The sequence below is a fragment of the Vigna angularis genome, chromosome 5 (genome assembly GCF_016808095.1).
Source record: "Vigna angularis cultivar LongXiaoDou No.4 chromosome 5, ASM1680809v1, whole genome shotgun sequence".
Taxonomy (NCBI): Eukaryota; Viridiplantae; Streptophyta; class Magnoliopsida; order Fabales; family Fabaceae; genus Vigna; species Vigna angularis.
The window spans coordinates 15218742-15233712 of NC_068974.1; the positions used below are offsets into that span (position 1 = coordinate 15218742).

Genomic DNA, 14971 nt, shown 5'->3' on the forward strand with positions numbered 1-14971 from the left:
TCTAGGTTGAACTTAATCCTTTATTTTTCTAAACTATAATTTCACAAAAAGGGCAAGCATCCAAAATAAAAGTATTATTCCACATAAATAAAAGTTAGCTAATTTATTACTTCTTTAACCAAATAATCAAATTTACTAATATCTTCTTCTCTTTTGAGAAGATGGCCCAACAATTACAGTTATCCATCAATGACAATTAATCCACCCACCGAAAATTTTTGAGTAATTAAGAAATTCAACGTAGGTATCCTTCAAATTGTACATGCTTTGAACTCCATGGTCATGGGGTAGATGTCTTAGGAGCCAAACATGCCACTAGTGAAACCTTTTTGGGGGAACGAAAATATTAAGAACTGAAATGCTGGCAAATTACCCGCATTTACTGAAAATAATCTCAATATCTTCCTAAATTAAATTAATCCTTACTTACAAGTTACAGCAAAACTTAGAATGAAAGATAATACATATAGCAGAAATGGGGAAGGAGTAAAGGTAGGAGATCTAATACACAGAAAAAGAGAGGTGGGTAGAAAGATTCAATTGACATTATGTTGCAGGCTTGACCTTTGGGACATCATCAAGAATGAAAGGACCAAGCTTACCTGTCCTGAATAGAGCAAGTAACTTCTTGGATACCATTAACCGTGCTTCTGAAGCCTTGTGAGGTATCTTCATTGCCTTTTGGAGTGCACTAAATTGCAGGTCAATAAGGCACTCCAGGTCATTCTCGTCTTCCACATTCCCATTGAATTCTGTTAGAGTTGAATAGAGCGCATGCTGAACTCCCATTACAAGATCCTATTGTAGAATGAGAATAAATTAATTTCAAGAAACAAAAAAAAATATGGGAAACGTGGGTAATTTCCATCATCACAGATTGCAACATCAAATGCAAGAAACGTAGTTCAGAAACACCTTGGTAACTTCAGATGCAAGACAAAGTAGAACTAAATATAGGAGACAGTAAGTCCTTCCCAAAAAAAGTGTGCTTGCAGACAAATTCATGTATCGTCTAGGTTTTAACAAAACATCGTCAAAAAATCCAAGGCAAAAAGATTTGTAATATAATGGGATTAAAACAACTGGGAAGTGTAATATAATTGGGACTTCGTCAGCCAAGGTGTGAAAATTTCCAGCATTGGTAGTTAAAAGCGTGATATTCCATTACACAGAAGAAAATCTACAGAAAACTGCTGCTTGTTACCTCAACATACACCAAATCAGATCTATTTGGCGGATTTCTTCTCTTTGGCTTAAGATTTTTCAGACTATATTCATGATTCACCTCCGCTTCGTATTCAATCCCATCCAGTCTCCTATTATTTAGGTGCTTCCAGTGAAATGGAGTCCCCCGAGTATCCAAAACTGCCAATAAGTACTGCGCAATACGCTCCTCACCCACTATTGAATCTTTGACTGACCCTGTCAATTCATCAACCATGTTTGCATGACATAATATATCAGGACACGTGCTACAAAGGATACATATTCAGAAACCCAACCACTGTAGATGCACTACCTAGTCCCATTCTTTCCCATACTAAGTGGAACTCGTAAGAAAATGAGATATTCAATTGTCAAAACTGGTCTGGGAAAATAACTAAAGAATGTGTAAGATGTAGGGCAAAAAATAAGAACTTCTATCTACAATGACGGCTTGAAAACAAAGATAGTTAGCTTAAAAATGACAAAAATATGCCACATTGAAAAGATACTTAATTCAGTTACCCATGAACATTAGTACGGAAAAGGAAACAATCACGAAAGTCTTTAAATTACTCGTAGCGATTTCAAACTACATAATTTTGTTTTTTCTAACAAAGTTTTCCACCCACTGAAAAATGCCACCTCCACATTTTCATTGCCCTTGGGTGCCCCATAATGCCTATTCACAGACTAAAACCAGCCCTTTTGCTTATGCTATCACGATAAAATTGATTAGATCCTCAAAAGTTATTAGAGTATAAAATAAATGTTCATTATTCCATATTTAGAGTATATAAACCACCAGCTGTGAAATAAGACAAAAATCACCTTCTATTACTTTGTCCACTAAAGAAAACAGAAAATACATAACAAGGAAATTGATTGTTTGATGCAAAGGTAGTTTAAACACAATCAATAAAAAAAATGGGACTACAACAAAAGTTGAGCAATCAACTGACTTTTATATCCCGCCTAAAGTATCTACTTGAAAACATCAACCACAACTTCAAAATCAATTCCACATAAATGGGAATAGATCATCACTGTAAAAAGTAATGGAATCAAATTAATCAAATTTAACGCCAAATTCAAATTAAAACCTAGCAAGGTTATCTTACGTTCATTAATGTGAGACCTAATCACAAGAATAGTAAGAATCCTCCTTGTAACCCATAGTGAATCAGGAGAAGCATACCAATCCTTCACAGAGCACGTTCTCAAACTAACGCAAATGATTGGCCTAATGGAACACTGACAGCTTTCCAATTTCAAGAATTGCTAATAACTAAGGAATGAGATAATAAGAGATAGGATTCTCGACCATTGAAGGGACAAGAAGATTCAAAATTACAGCCCGTAATAAAGTTAAAGGATTCTACTGAAAATTAAATTCAACCTAGTAAATAGACAAAACAATTCACTAATTTGTCCTCTCCTACTGTCCCACCAAGGCATTCACTTCAATTGATTAAATGAAATAAAATAATAAACAAGCAATGTGGTTTGCAAGTAAAACATAAGAATATAAGAGACAACGCAGACACTGAATCATATCATATAAAAGAAGACTGTTGTTTATAAATTTAAACACTCTCCTTATTTTACTTTAAAACAATTGGCTAGCCAAGACATCAGTAAGAAGTCTTGTTTGTATTCTATGTATAGAAATAACAGCAGCAATTATAGGTTTGCAATCTAGCTTGTAGACACAATGAAAACTGGCAGGAAGAAAAAAATCAAATTAAATCTTTTATTCATATTCCAGTAAACAAACATAGCTCCCAGAAAAGGCTTTGAATAAATACACAGGAATCAAACATGTTGGAGATAAATAAATGTAATTTCAGAACATAGTTTTAGTCAACATAGTCATGCTCCGATAATAATATGTCAAATATTACCACGATAACAATGTCAAATTTTACGAATGACAGAAATATTTACGATAAATTTTAAAAGACGTAGTACCTGCCAGAGCCAGCTTTAACCCTGTCTCTATGTCCGAGATACTCGGAACCAATACCCCAGGGGAATCCAGGACATATATACTTGGTTTATGTGCTATCTGAAACATCAGGTCAAAGTCATTGTTTAATTATGGAACCACCAACTAAAAATAGAATCAATTGACAGACGGATTATAAAACAAAATGCAGGAAAAAAATAGAATATGCATTGATTTCCTTCTACCTTTTCGTTTGCAAATACTTTCTTCGTTTATATGCCAAATCATAAATAATCAAGCCAACATTAAAAACTTTCAGGAATTAGGAATGGAAGAGAATAATAATCTCTCAAAAATATCTTGACAAAACAAAAAATAAAACCTATTTCTGAAACAGTTAGCAGGTTTCCAATATTTTCAAGGAAGGGTAACTAACCAGTATGTAGTACAATACACAACTATATATGCAATACATAAGGGTATACTTTGTAGGTACGATATTTTGATCGTATGGCTCACTAATATAAATTTCTTTTCCTCAAACAAAAAGGTCTAAATCATATATACTCATGAAATTCTTACATTTATTTACACTTGTATTTTTTACAGAATTTCCTACTAAAATGGCAAGCTTCGTTAAGCTTTCATGTTTTGTGTGTGAGAGAGAAAATAATTAATTGTGTTTTAAAACTGATTCAAATCATTAGTGCATTTAATCTTGGGACTCTTACTACTTCCATCACGAAAAACATGGAAAATGTCACATTTTCTTTCATTTTATCAACCAAAGGTTAAAATAATATTTCATAAAGTTGTTTATCATCCATCCCCTTTTCTCCCCAGCACGTTTTTGTTGACTATTCCAAAAGCTTCAGCTAAGGCAATAACGTATTGCTTGCCTTTCATGCTATTTTCTTCCATGATCCCTGTTCACTTATCTAACAGGGAGCATGTTGCCCCTTGCAACAATTAGGAATGTTTACCCTATTGATCTAGATTGCAAAAGTACACAATTAGATAATAGTTGGAACATCAGACGCTATAGGTGAGAACAAAACCAGTACTTCACTCCAAAATATGAATGTGTACTAAAATACCAACCAGTACAACAAGAACCCATGATTCAAATGACTTAAGATTAAAAACAGAGAAATATATTTTGGAGGGCTTGAGAGATCCCTCTCCTAATCTTCTATTTATAATGAAAAACTGATACACGAGTACATGAAAAATTAAGAGACTATACTAGACACTACAGTGCAAAACTAGGTACTAACTATAGGTACAACTAATAAATTATCTACCACACTACATCATACTTAGGCTTAATGATGATACATAGATGTAATAATTCTAACAAAATGAATGAAAACATTTTTATTAGACACATGAATCTAAATTTGATTCATGTAACTCAATGATGCTGTTTCAATTTATTTTGAAGATAATCAGCTGCTTTTCCCAAGGAGCTTCCAAAAAACACAAAAAGTAAAACCCCTAAAATATGCTATTCAAAAACACACACTCAAGGAAGAGCATCGATACATTAAACAGAACAAAGGAAGCCTTGTCTCTAGCATAAACTTATGCCCTAATTCCAATGAATCACAATGGAATAAACAAGAATTGTAGTTCTGCAGCACATAAAATAATGTGTTTGCACGTGGAGGCAACAGAACTAGAAACTAGAGACAAGAAAAACAGTAATCATTTATATCATTTGCAGAAATTAACTTTTAAACCTAAACCACCAACTAGAGAAATACAGAGTACGCATAATATTAATACTTAGTCACTTGAGAAATATAGATCAGCTATCTTTAATTTCATTTAAAGTGGCTGAACCTAGGCAGCCTATATCAAAACAACAACCTTAAGGTCCTCATTACATAAAATTCTCCCTAAGTATTAATATGTAAGGAATAAGAAAAGAAAAAACCAAGGCACAATCTACTTATTTGTCTCAGTTTTTGAGAAAGTTTAATGAGAAAGGCAATATAAAAGTTAATTACATATGTTCATTTTAGCTTACACGAGAAGTTTGTTGTATCTTATTTTCTTATTGAATAAATTTATCTAAACAGGACATAATTAGTATATTTTTTCACCATTATAACTTGAACATCTGGTTTAATTTTATGTTCATGTTTGTCAACCAGACCTTAAATCCTGCTATGTCTTGAGTAACACCAGGTAACGGACCCACAGCAGCACGCTTCATCTTCTCTTGCGCTATCAAAGAACACCACTTCAATTCCAAAACAAAATAAAATAAAATAAAATAAAAATCATTCAAGTCAATGGTTTCGCGAATTCGCGAAACTATTACCTGTAAAGCGAGACTTTGCAATCTGATGAATGGAGTTAATCAAAGCAGACTTGCCAACATTGGGAACACCGACCACCATCACAAGTAGTGTCGGTTCCCGGCAAATGACTTCTTTCAGCTTGAACTCCACCAACTCTAGAAGCTTCCTCACAGAACTCTGACTGTGAGCGTTTATTGCAATGCAATCCTGCTTGCACGTTTCGAAATAATGCGTCCATTTCTGTAGCAACAACACGCCGCGTGAATAACTTAACAGGTAAACAACAATGACAAGGATACTGATGATGGTGATGATTTTACATGCATGATGTTAGGGTTGGCAAGGTCTTTTTTATTGAGTGCCACGACGCGTCGTTTAGTGGAGAGGTGGGGCTGGAGATCGACGTTGGCAGAGGAGAGAGGAAGTCGAGCATCTCGGACTTCGATGACTAGGTCGGAGAGTTTGAGACGTTGACGGATGGCGCGTCTGGCGGCGGCCATGTGGCCAGGGAACCAGTTGATAGCTCCTCCGCCGACGTTGAACGCCATGTCTCCTAAACTTAAAGGGGTGGGCAAACTGCACTATCTGCACTGTACTATAAACCAAATAGAGTTAACTATAAAATAGTTCAAATAAACTGAACTATATTTTAGTTCAGTTACACTGCAATACAGTTCAGTAAACTATTTATTGTGCAGTTCAAAGTTCAGTAAATATACAAGCTTCTGCATTGTGAAAACAGATCAGAATTAAAGCTAAAGCCTAGAGCCTAAAGGATATATAGCAAGATGAAAACAGTTCTCAATTACAGGCAATTACATCATGTAACATGTATCAAGCTATGATATCTTCCCCTGGGAACTTCAAGGCCTCGGCCATACGAAGGCAAGGGTTCAACAACATCCCGATGAGATGGATTCTAAACAAGTAATAACAGCATGTAAAAACCGAAACCCAGATAAAAACACACCCCGTATCAGAACATGAACCATCACTACACGCAAAGGATCAGCAGAAAAAGGCAGGACCAATCAAAAGTCTTCAAAAACTCTTATAAATAGAAAAATGAATTAATCACGTAAAATTTTCTTTTCTTGTATTCTTATGATTATAGAGATTTTACTTTGACAATAATCTTTTCGAATGACATATCAATGACAGAAGAGAAGCAGTAAGAGAGAAATTAACCTTTTTTAAGATTTCTAATAAAGTAACCTTTTTTAAGATTTCTAATAATCTCAGAGATAGCTGCAACCTCAATTTTGTTGATCAAACTATGACCACTGTTAGACTGTTCTTTACCCTTAGAAATGTTTATAAAAGAATATGAAGCATACATTTTCCCATCAAGATAACTTTTATCATAGCTTACTCCTCTGACAATAATGGATGTGAACCACACAATGAAAAAATAATTAAAACTACGCAGGAGAATCAAGGACAAGATATTAATTAGAGAACTTACATCAGTTCTTCTTTCTTGATCTTCAATCATCCAAATTAATAGGAGACCGGTTAACAACATTGGTTAACAATTACATGTGTTAATTAAAACAAACATATAAATAAACCAGTGAAGAAAAACAAGTATATAACACCTCCATGTTTATAGGAGTTTCTGTTGCATGCACACGACAACTTTCACAAAAGTATTGTCACTGTCATTACAATGGTCTCACAACCCAAGCAATATTAGCATACACTTATAATGTTTAAAGGCAGTCCATTATAAATTATCAAGTAGATCACTGGAAATTAAGCTACATAAAAAGGTTGAATGCAAAGGGAAGACCACCTTTTCAGCATCTAATTGATCAAACAAACAAATAAGAATATCAAATAGAAAGTGATAATTTCTTATTCAGGCAGAATTACCGTGGCTCTTCAATAACAGTGGAGGATTTTCTTCTTCAATAACTTGGAAATCAGGATTAGATGGTGGATAATATTGAAATCCACTGTTTTTGATTTATCATCATCAAAAGTCACCTGGAAATTAAGAGAGTTGTTAGATATAATTAAAATTTCCCATATTGATCTTGAGACTTCTTTTTTCTATAAAATATTTCTATAAAGCTTTTCAGTGCTAGGAAGGAAGAATAAATAAGTTAATTGGAAGTATCTAAGGACTATTAAGAACTGTGTGAAGAAGAATACTTTCCAATTTTGGTCAAAAGTGTTGCAGCAGGGAATTTTAAGTATAATTCAGTACAGTTAACTATAATTCAGTACAGTACAATTACTTTTGCCCAGCCCTAGTTGAAATGTTGCACAGTTTGTAATTTATGTTGCAGTCTCCCATATTTGCATGTTGACTAAGGAGGTTTCATAAATTTAGGCCCTGTTCTCGTCAATAATGGCTTCAGCTAATAATAAGAATAAATTGATGGAAGTATTTTTATATCACGTTCAAAGCAAAGAAGGAAAATTCAGGGGAACAAAAAGCTGTTTTAAATTATGTAGTAATTCTAATTATAATAATAATATAGTAAAAAGGAAAGAACCCCTCTTTCGTTCATTCCACTGATTGAACTGCAAACTGAAATTGGTTCGAAGAAAATATAAAAGAAGCATATTATAGATCATTGTTAAGACTAGTAAAACATATGAAAACGTGACAACCTCTCATCCTTTATTTTTTGGCTGAAGAAAGAACAAAGCCAGAACTTTTCATATTATCATTGTTTCATCTCATTACTCCCCTTTGACTTCATTTAATTCTGCAGAGAGCTGCACTAATTGTAATATGCTCTATTATATATGAAATAACTCTCAGCAAACAACCAAATGCACATTCAAATCTCTGTGCTTCTACTATTTTCAGTTAATTATAATACTTCTAAATATTACTTCATAAATGAAAATGTCTGCAAATATAAGAAAAACAGAGAGAAAAGCATTGAAGTACTAATGTAACTTTATTGTTTTTAAACAAAGTCAATGCAACAGTTAAGTTAAGAAACTTTTATCCTATAAGATTTATTTGAACTTGTTTTATACCAATTTAAAAGCTTGGCAGTCACAATATAATCCCAGAATTTAAGCCCATTTTTTTCCTTCAAAGCCCAATTACTTAGCCTAGCTCACTCCATTGCCTAAAAACCATCAGTAACCCCATACAAATCAATGCCTAAAAACTGTGGAGTCATGACTGCCTCTCTTCTATAAATAAAAAATGTTGTGTATACTGCTCTCCATTGGCCAAAATATGCTGCCAATGCTACTCTCCCTTTACCAAAAAAAACAAAAAATTTTGCTCTCCCTTTGGCTATTTAATATCACTTCTACTCACTCCCATTCCATTCCATCTTTCTCCTCCTTTCTTTATTACCACTGAACTGTAGCATACCACTCTGCTCTTCCTTTACCAATTGATGAAGCAGTTATTAATCACACACAAAATATCTCCAAAATTTAGATAAAACGTGGAATACTACTATGTCTGAAACCCAACTCATCATTCACAAATCCAGATTCGCGAAATATATGAGGAACTATATCTTTTAGTAATATTCTCTAGTTAACTGTAGAAAGGTATGTAATGCATCTCAACCAAATACACCATTCAGAATCTACCATTATTCAAAAAAAGCAAATAAAATCATATTTTTTTAAACAATTAATCCTCCCACAAAATGTAAAAGAAAATTAACTGTTACCACCACTGGATCATCAGATGAATTGCATAGCTTTCCACTTTTATTTATCCGGGAAAGCATTCGTACCTTTGGGTTGGAGAATGATATATGCCTTTGATTCTCTTTGGAGCTAAAGAAGGAGTGTTCTTACAACCTTCTAGATAAAGAAGAAGTGTTCTTACACTATTTGACGGTGGTAGAGCCTTCGAAAGTTCGGCGACGGCAGAGTGCGACAAAACCTTCGATAGTTTGGCGACGAGTGCGGCAAAACCTACGACAGCAGCGAGCCTTCGACGGCGGTGAACCTTCGACGGCGGCTTCGAAGGCAACAAGACTTCAAAGGCGGCGAGTCGTCAAAAGAAATGAGCCTTTGACACAATGAAAATGGAATATAACTGGAATAAAAAAACCTAGGTTTAATAGTTTCAGAGGTCCCTATATTTGTGGGTTCGTTTCAATTGGGTCTTCCAATTTTGAAAGTGATCAATTTGGTCCCTAATTTAATAAAATTGAGTCAATAATACCCTTTCCATTAAATGCAATGGACCGCATTAACTTTTTAAACATGTGGTATGTTGAAGCATCCTTCAAGTAAAACTGTGCAACCTGCAAATAAAAGGATGCCTCAAAATGCCACATGTTTAAAAAGTTAACGCCGTCCATTACATTTAACGGAAAGGGTATTATTGACTCAATTTTGTTAAATTAGGGACCAAATTGATCACTTTCAAAATTGGAGGATCCAATTGAAACGAACCCACAAATATAAGGACCTCCGAACCTATTAAACCAAAAACCTAAACCTAAACCACAGTTGTAGTTAACTCGTAACTGTAGTACAAATAAAATAAATTGAGTTTATTTAAACTGAAATGTTCCACAGGTTTTAGTAAAACTAGTTTAAATTTTTTAAAGTAAATTGTGTCGAGTCCTCCTAATCCTTTCTTAACAATTCCTTTAAGTATGATATATGCTCTTTCAGTTAAGCGAGAATTTTAGAGATTAGAATCGTGCAGTAATGTTGTACTAAACCCAAAGTTTCATCTGGAAAATGGGAATGAATATGTATTACTTCTTTCTTCGCCTTCTTTTTTTCTTCGACATCCCAAATATTACAATATTCTCATTTTATCCTTTAATTGTATTTCTCAAATATTACAATATTCTCATTTTATTCTTTAATTGTATTTTTAGTAAGTGAAGTTAGAGGCAAAATTAAAATTTATCTATATTTTAAATTTTGATATATTATAGTCTTTAAAATTTAAAAATAAATGAATATAATCTTTTTTAATTTAATAACGATATTTTTCTTGGATTTATTAAACGATGTTTCAAACTCACATTTGAACTACATTGGTTAAAATAGTATAAACGACTCAAACATGATCCTAAAACACGTTTTTAATGTTAAAAAGTGTTAATGTAGTTGGATTACAAAGACTATATTAATTCATTTATAAAGTTCGAGAACCAAAGTGTATAAAAGCTCAAGACATTTGATATAGAGACGAATTCTAATTTTTCATTCAAGTTCAGCGACTAAAAACATATTTAGCCCTTTATTAAAAATATATTAAAAATTCTAAATTTTTTCATCCTTTCCTTTTCAGCATTACAAATTAACATGCACATCCCTTCATCGTTTTTCTCTATTATTACACTCCATGTGCCAACGTCAATTTTAAAGAAAAAAAAGTAAAAGAATAAAAGCAAGGATGACTCTTCCATTATAGTCATCATATTTCTTCTCCTTTCCCATTACACACCATTTTTCATAATCCTCACCTTTAACCACCTAACCATATCAAGAGAAGAGGTACAAGAAGAATATGAATGGTAATTGTTTGATGAGTGGTGAAGGATTAAAGAATAAAGAAAATTTGGAAAAGAACATGAAGAAGAAGTTGTTTGGGGTATTTAAAACAAAATGTGAAAAAGTGTTCCAAAACCATATTCGAAAATACCTCTCGAACACTCATTTTGAATATTCTATTTTTTTTTTCTAAATTTTCATTTTGATAAATATTTCTTCAAATTAAAACAAATTTTATTATTTATATAAATTTTATACTGATATTTTTTTTTAAAAATAAACTTTTAACATACATTATTATATATTATTAACATTTTTTTTGTTAGTCACGATTTTAATATAAATATTTACATAACAATTATACAAATAAATTTGATTCTAATTAAAAAAATACTAAATTTGTAAGAGCCGAAAATAATAAGGCTATTGGGCCTTATGTTGAGGTAGTCAGCCCATAAGCTAAGGACCTATGACCTTAGGAAGGGGTTTTCTAAAAATCAGAATTCCTTCATTTTGCCAACTTTCTTTCTCTCTCTAAAACCCTTGCCCTAAAATTCTCTCTGCCTTCTCTCTAGATTTTCTCTTCACTGAACCAATCAAATTTTGATTTGAAGGTGTTTCTGCGTTTGCTGCACCAAGGGCTTTAGTTTGAACCGAACGTTTTTCCATTCCGACCAGTAAGTGTTTTTTTTTCCTTTTCTTTGAACCTAAGCCATGCAACTGGTTTCCTGTTACTGGTAGCTTTTCCTTTACTCTGTCCCTTCCAACTCTAAGAAATGTGTTCTGCACCAATTTTTGGTGGCTTATAGGTGCTGTTAAACTCGCCTCTGTGAGGAGGTACTGCTAGAGCGTTCCTAGGTTCCTAGGAGTGGTACTGTTAAGCTTTCCAGGGGGAGCTTTAATTATATAAATATAGTTTGTTTGAATTTTTATGGTTTGATTGGAGTTTATACTATGGTATGTTAAACTATTTTTGTGAATGAATGAATCTATTGTTGTCTTTCGCATGAGAGGTGTAACTGTAGTAATTTTTGGTGCATATATATATATATATATATATATATATATATATATTAGTGGTGATATGAGATTCTGAAAATACTAAATTCTGATGTATCGTGATTTCGAATGTTAAGGTCATATTTGGGGAAGATGACAGTATGTATATTTGGACTTGTTTTGATTTGGATTGGGTGTTGATATGGATATGTGGTGCTCTTAAGTATTATGGTATGTTTTGGAATGGTTTAAAATTGACTTCCTGTATTTGGTGATATAAATTTAATGGGCGAGTATTGGTTTTGGATATACTGAGGTACATTTTGTGTTACTGGGAATTCCAGTTATGTTGTCGATTTGGTGAAGGGGACTTGGGCTATGTAGTATTTAAGTCTGTGAGTGGAAGTGAGGTACTGGTTTAAGGGAAGGGAGGTCTAGAAAACAGTACAGTAATCATAATACCTTAAGAAAGCCAAACTTAGAGTGTTAGTATACCTTTTCTAGTAGGATAGAGGGAACCTAAAAACCAGAGCTGGCACGTCACTGATCATAAAGCAGCCCTGGCCTGGTGCAGTACGTTGTGACTAGTCATACGTGTTGGTGATGAAGGTGAGTCCGCTACGGTGGACCTCTGTTCCCACTCCGTTGACCAATTGGGGTATGAGAAGGTCGGAGAGAGTAGAACTCTTAGGCAAAGGATAAGTAGCTTAATTTGATTTTTAGTTTGGGAAGAGGGAACTAGCATAGTGAATTTGTATGTCTGGGGTATTGGGGGTGTTTGGGCTGTTTAGTTAACTTAGATTAGTGAAATGGAACCTGCGTGAGGCATAAAATTGAGCAAGAACACATTAAAAATGACCATTCTGGCTTTAGTTTCCTAAGCCTTAGGAATGTGGAAATTCTAGTCAAGAACACAACTAGATCAACTCATTTTTACTCTAGGAACAAAATTAAAATGAACAAATTAGTTTAAATAGACATGTATATGTAATTTTAGTTAATGTACGTAATATATATATATATATATATATATATATATATATATATATATAATTTAGTTAATGTACGTAATATATATATATAATAACAGGTTGTATAATAAAATCTTATAATATTATAATATGATTGTGGTTTAATATATAAATTAAAAATGTTTCTGTAATGGTTTAATAGAAAATTTATAATAGAAGTATAGTTTAATATAACTATTATAATATAGTTGAAGGAAACATGGTTTTATATCTGTACAGGGTCTAGGTATTGGAAATAAATTGTAAAAGATTATGAAATTGATTAACTTAGATTCAATTGTGGAGATGTTATTTTTATAAATTGTGAGGGGTGAGTAATGTATATTGTTGAGATTGTGTATATGTTGGTTGTGGCAGAAAGTATACGATTACAAAGTGATGAAAGTATGATCTAAGTTGTAAAGTAGGATCTCTTGGGTGAGATCCTTAGTGTTTTAGAATGAAAGTAGGAGATCAGTCTTGGGGTCATTATGAAACTCCAATGGCTAATCATACTCAAGTAAAGGGATTAATCCATGTGGTGAAGAGTAGCAGGAGGTCTTAGTCTTGGAGGCTTCCAGTATGCCTTAAGGCCCGGAACAGGCTAACCTCGTGAGTGTGGCAGGGTGGGGAACCCAAGTTTCATAAGTCACCACGAGTACGGGACCCGCCATAGCTCGACTATCATTCTAAAGTCCGGACGAGTCAAGTCGAGAAGATAACATGCTAGGATGTATGCCTTAAACTGCTCTGATTTAAGTTAACTCTTGTATGTTATGTGCTTGATATGATGCATGCTTTTATATAATTAGCTCATCCTTGCTCGTTGTGTGCTTGTTGTATGTGTTTTCTTTTACAATAATCATCCACTTGGATGTGAACAGAGGGAGATGAGGTTTCTTTGGAGGCAACACTAGAGAGAAATGAAGATGATGTTGTTCTCTTATGTCATTTTGAAAAACCTTGTTATGTTTTAAGTTTCAAATTCTGGACATATTTTGGAATAGTCTAGTGCTTGAAGTTTTAATTTCTTAGTAAATTTTGGAAGACTGTAATACTATAATACTTCAAGTACATCTCTTAACTGCTTTCTAATATTATAAATTGGTGATGCCTTTGGATATATGTCTGCAATATATTTGGGATGTCACAAAATTTATTATTTATATAAATAATATTAATAATTTTCATATAAAAGTACGCATAAATTAATAAATATATTAGTTTTATATATTTGTTTTTTTAAAAAAATGTAATACTTAATTAGTTTTAATCATATAAAAAATATATAAATTAACAAAACACAAATTAATAATATATAATAATATAATATATTAAAAAATAAATGAATATAATATTTTAAATTTTGATATATTATAGTCTTTAAAATTTAAAAATAAATGAATATAATCTTTTTTAATTTAATAACGATATTTTTCTTGGATTTATTAAACGATGTTTCAAACTCACATTTGAACTACATTGGTTAAAATAGTATAAACGACTCAAACATGATCCTAAAACACGTTTTTAATGTTAAAAAGTGTTAATGTAATTGGATTACAAAGACTATATTAATTCATTTATAAAGTTCGAGAACCAAAGTGTATAAAAGCTCAAGACATTTGATATAGAGACGAATTCTAATTTTTCATTCAAGTTCAGCGACTAAAAACATATTTAGCCCTTTATTAAAAATATATTAAAAATTCTAAATTTTTTCATCCTTTCCTTTTCAGCATTACAAACTAACATGCACATCCTTTCACTTTTATTTATCCTTTCGAAAGAGAGAGGAAAACATTCGTACCTTTGGAGAATGATTTGCCTTTGCTTCTCTGTCCAAGAGAAGTGTTCTCACAACTTCCGATGGTGGTAACAGTTCAGCGACGGCAGAGTGCGGCAAAGCCTTTCGTAGTTTGACGACGAGTGCGGCAAAGCCTCCGACAGCAGCGAGCCTTCTACCGCGGTGAGTCTTCAACGACGAGAGCCTTGTACGGCAACAAGACTTCAAGGGCGGCGAGTCTTCAAAAGTAACGAGCCTTTGA

At 33.0% G+C, this 14971-nt stretch overlaps 1 protein-coding gene across 10 annotated transcripts; it reads right to left on the reverse strand.

Annotated features, from left to right (window-relative positions):
- Positions 1-326: 326 nt before the first annotated feature.
- LOC128196479 (short integuments 2, mitochondrial-like) lies at positions 327-14752 on the reverse strand. 10 transcript variants are annotated; one of them, XM_052877450.1, is made up of 8 exons: positions 14734-14752; positions 7336-7449; positions 5781-6050; positions 5481-5700; positions 5313-5383; positions 3175-3271; positions 1205-1422; positions 327-798 (listed from the first exon to the last, which is right to left on the reverse strand). In XM_052877450.1, exons 3-8 carry the CDS (start codon positions 6006-6008, stop codon positions 547-549), a joined length of 1086 nt encoding a protein of 361 aa, XP_052733410.1. In that variant the 5' UTR covers positions 6009-6050; positions 7336-7449; positions 14734-14752; the 3' UTR covers positions 327-546. The 10 variants fall into 10 exon arrangements, with proteins under 10 accessions (XP_052733410.1, XP_052733407.1, XP_052733401.1 ...); XM_052877447.1 differs by having other exon boundaries at positions 5781-6055; XM_052877441.1 differs by lacking the exon at positions 14734-14752 and adding an exon at positions 9281-9484 and having other exon boundaries at positions 5781-6055.
- Between the last annotated feature and the right edge of the window lie 219 nt (positions 14753-14971).

What these genes read in the sequence shown, in the direction of transcription:
- LOC128196479 (XM_052877450.1), bottom strand. Translation starts at nt 6,008, where the DNA reads ATGGCGTTCAACGTCGGCGGAGGAGCTATCAACTGGTTCCCTGGCCAC. An exon ending in CCAACCCTAACATCATGCAT is followed by an intron (nt 5,701 to 5,780) that starts GTAAAATCATCA and finishes TTGTTGCTACAG; the next exon opens with AAATGGACGCATTATTTCGA. An exon ending in CTGATTTGGTGTATGTTGAG is followed by an intron (nt 799 to 1,204) that starts GTAACAAGCAGC and finishes ATTCTACAATAG; the next exon opens with GATCTTGTAATGGGAGTTCA.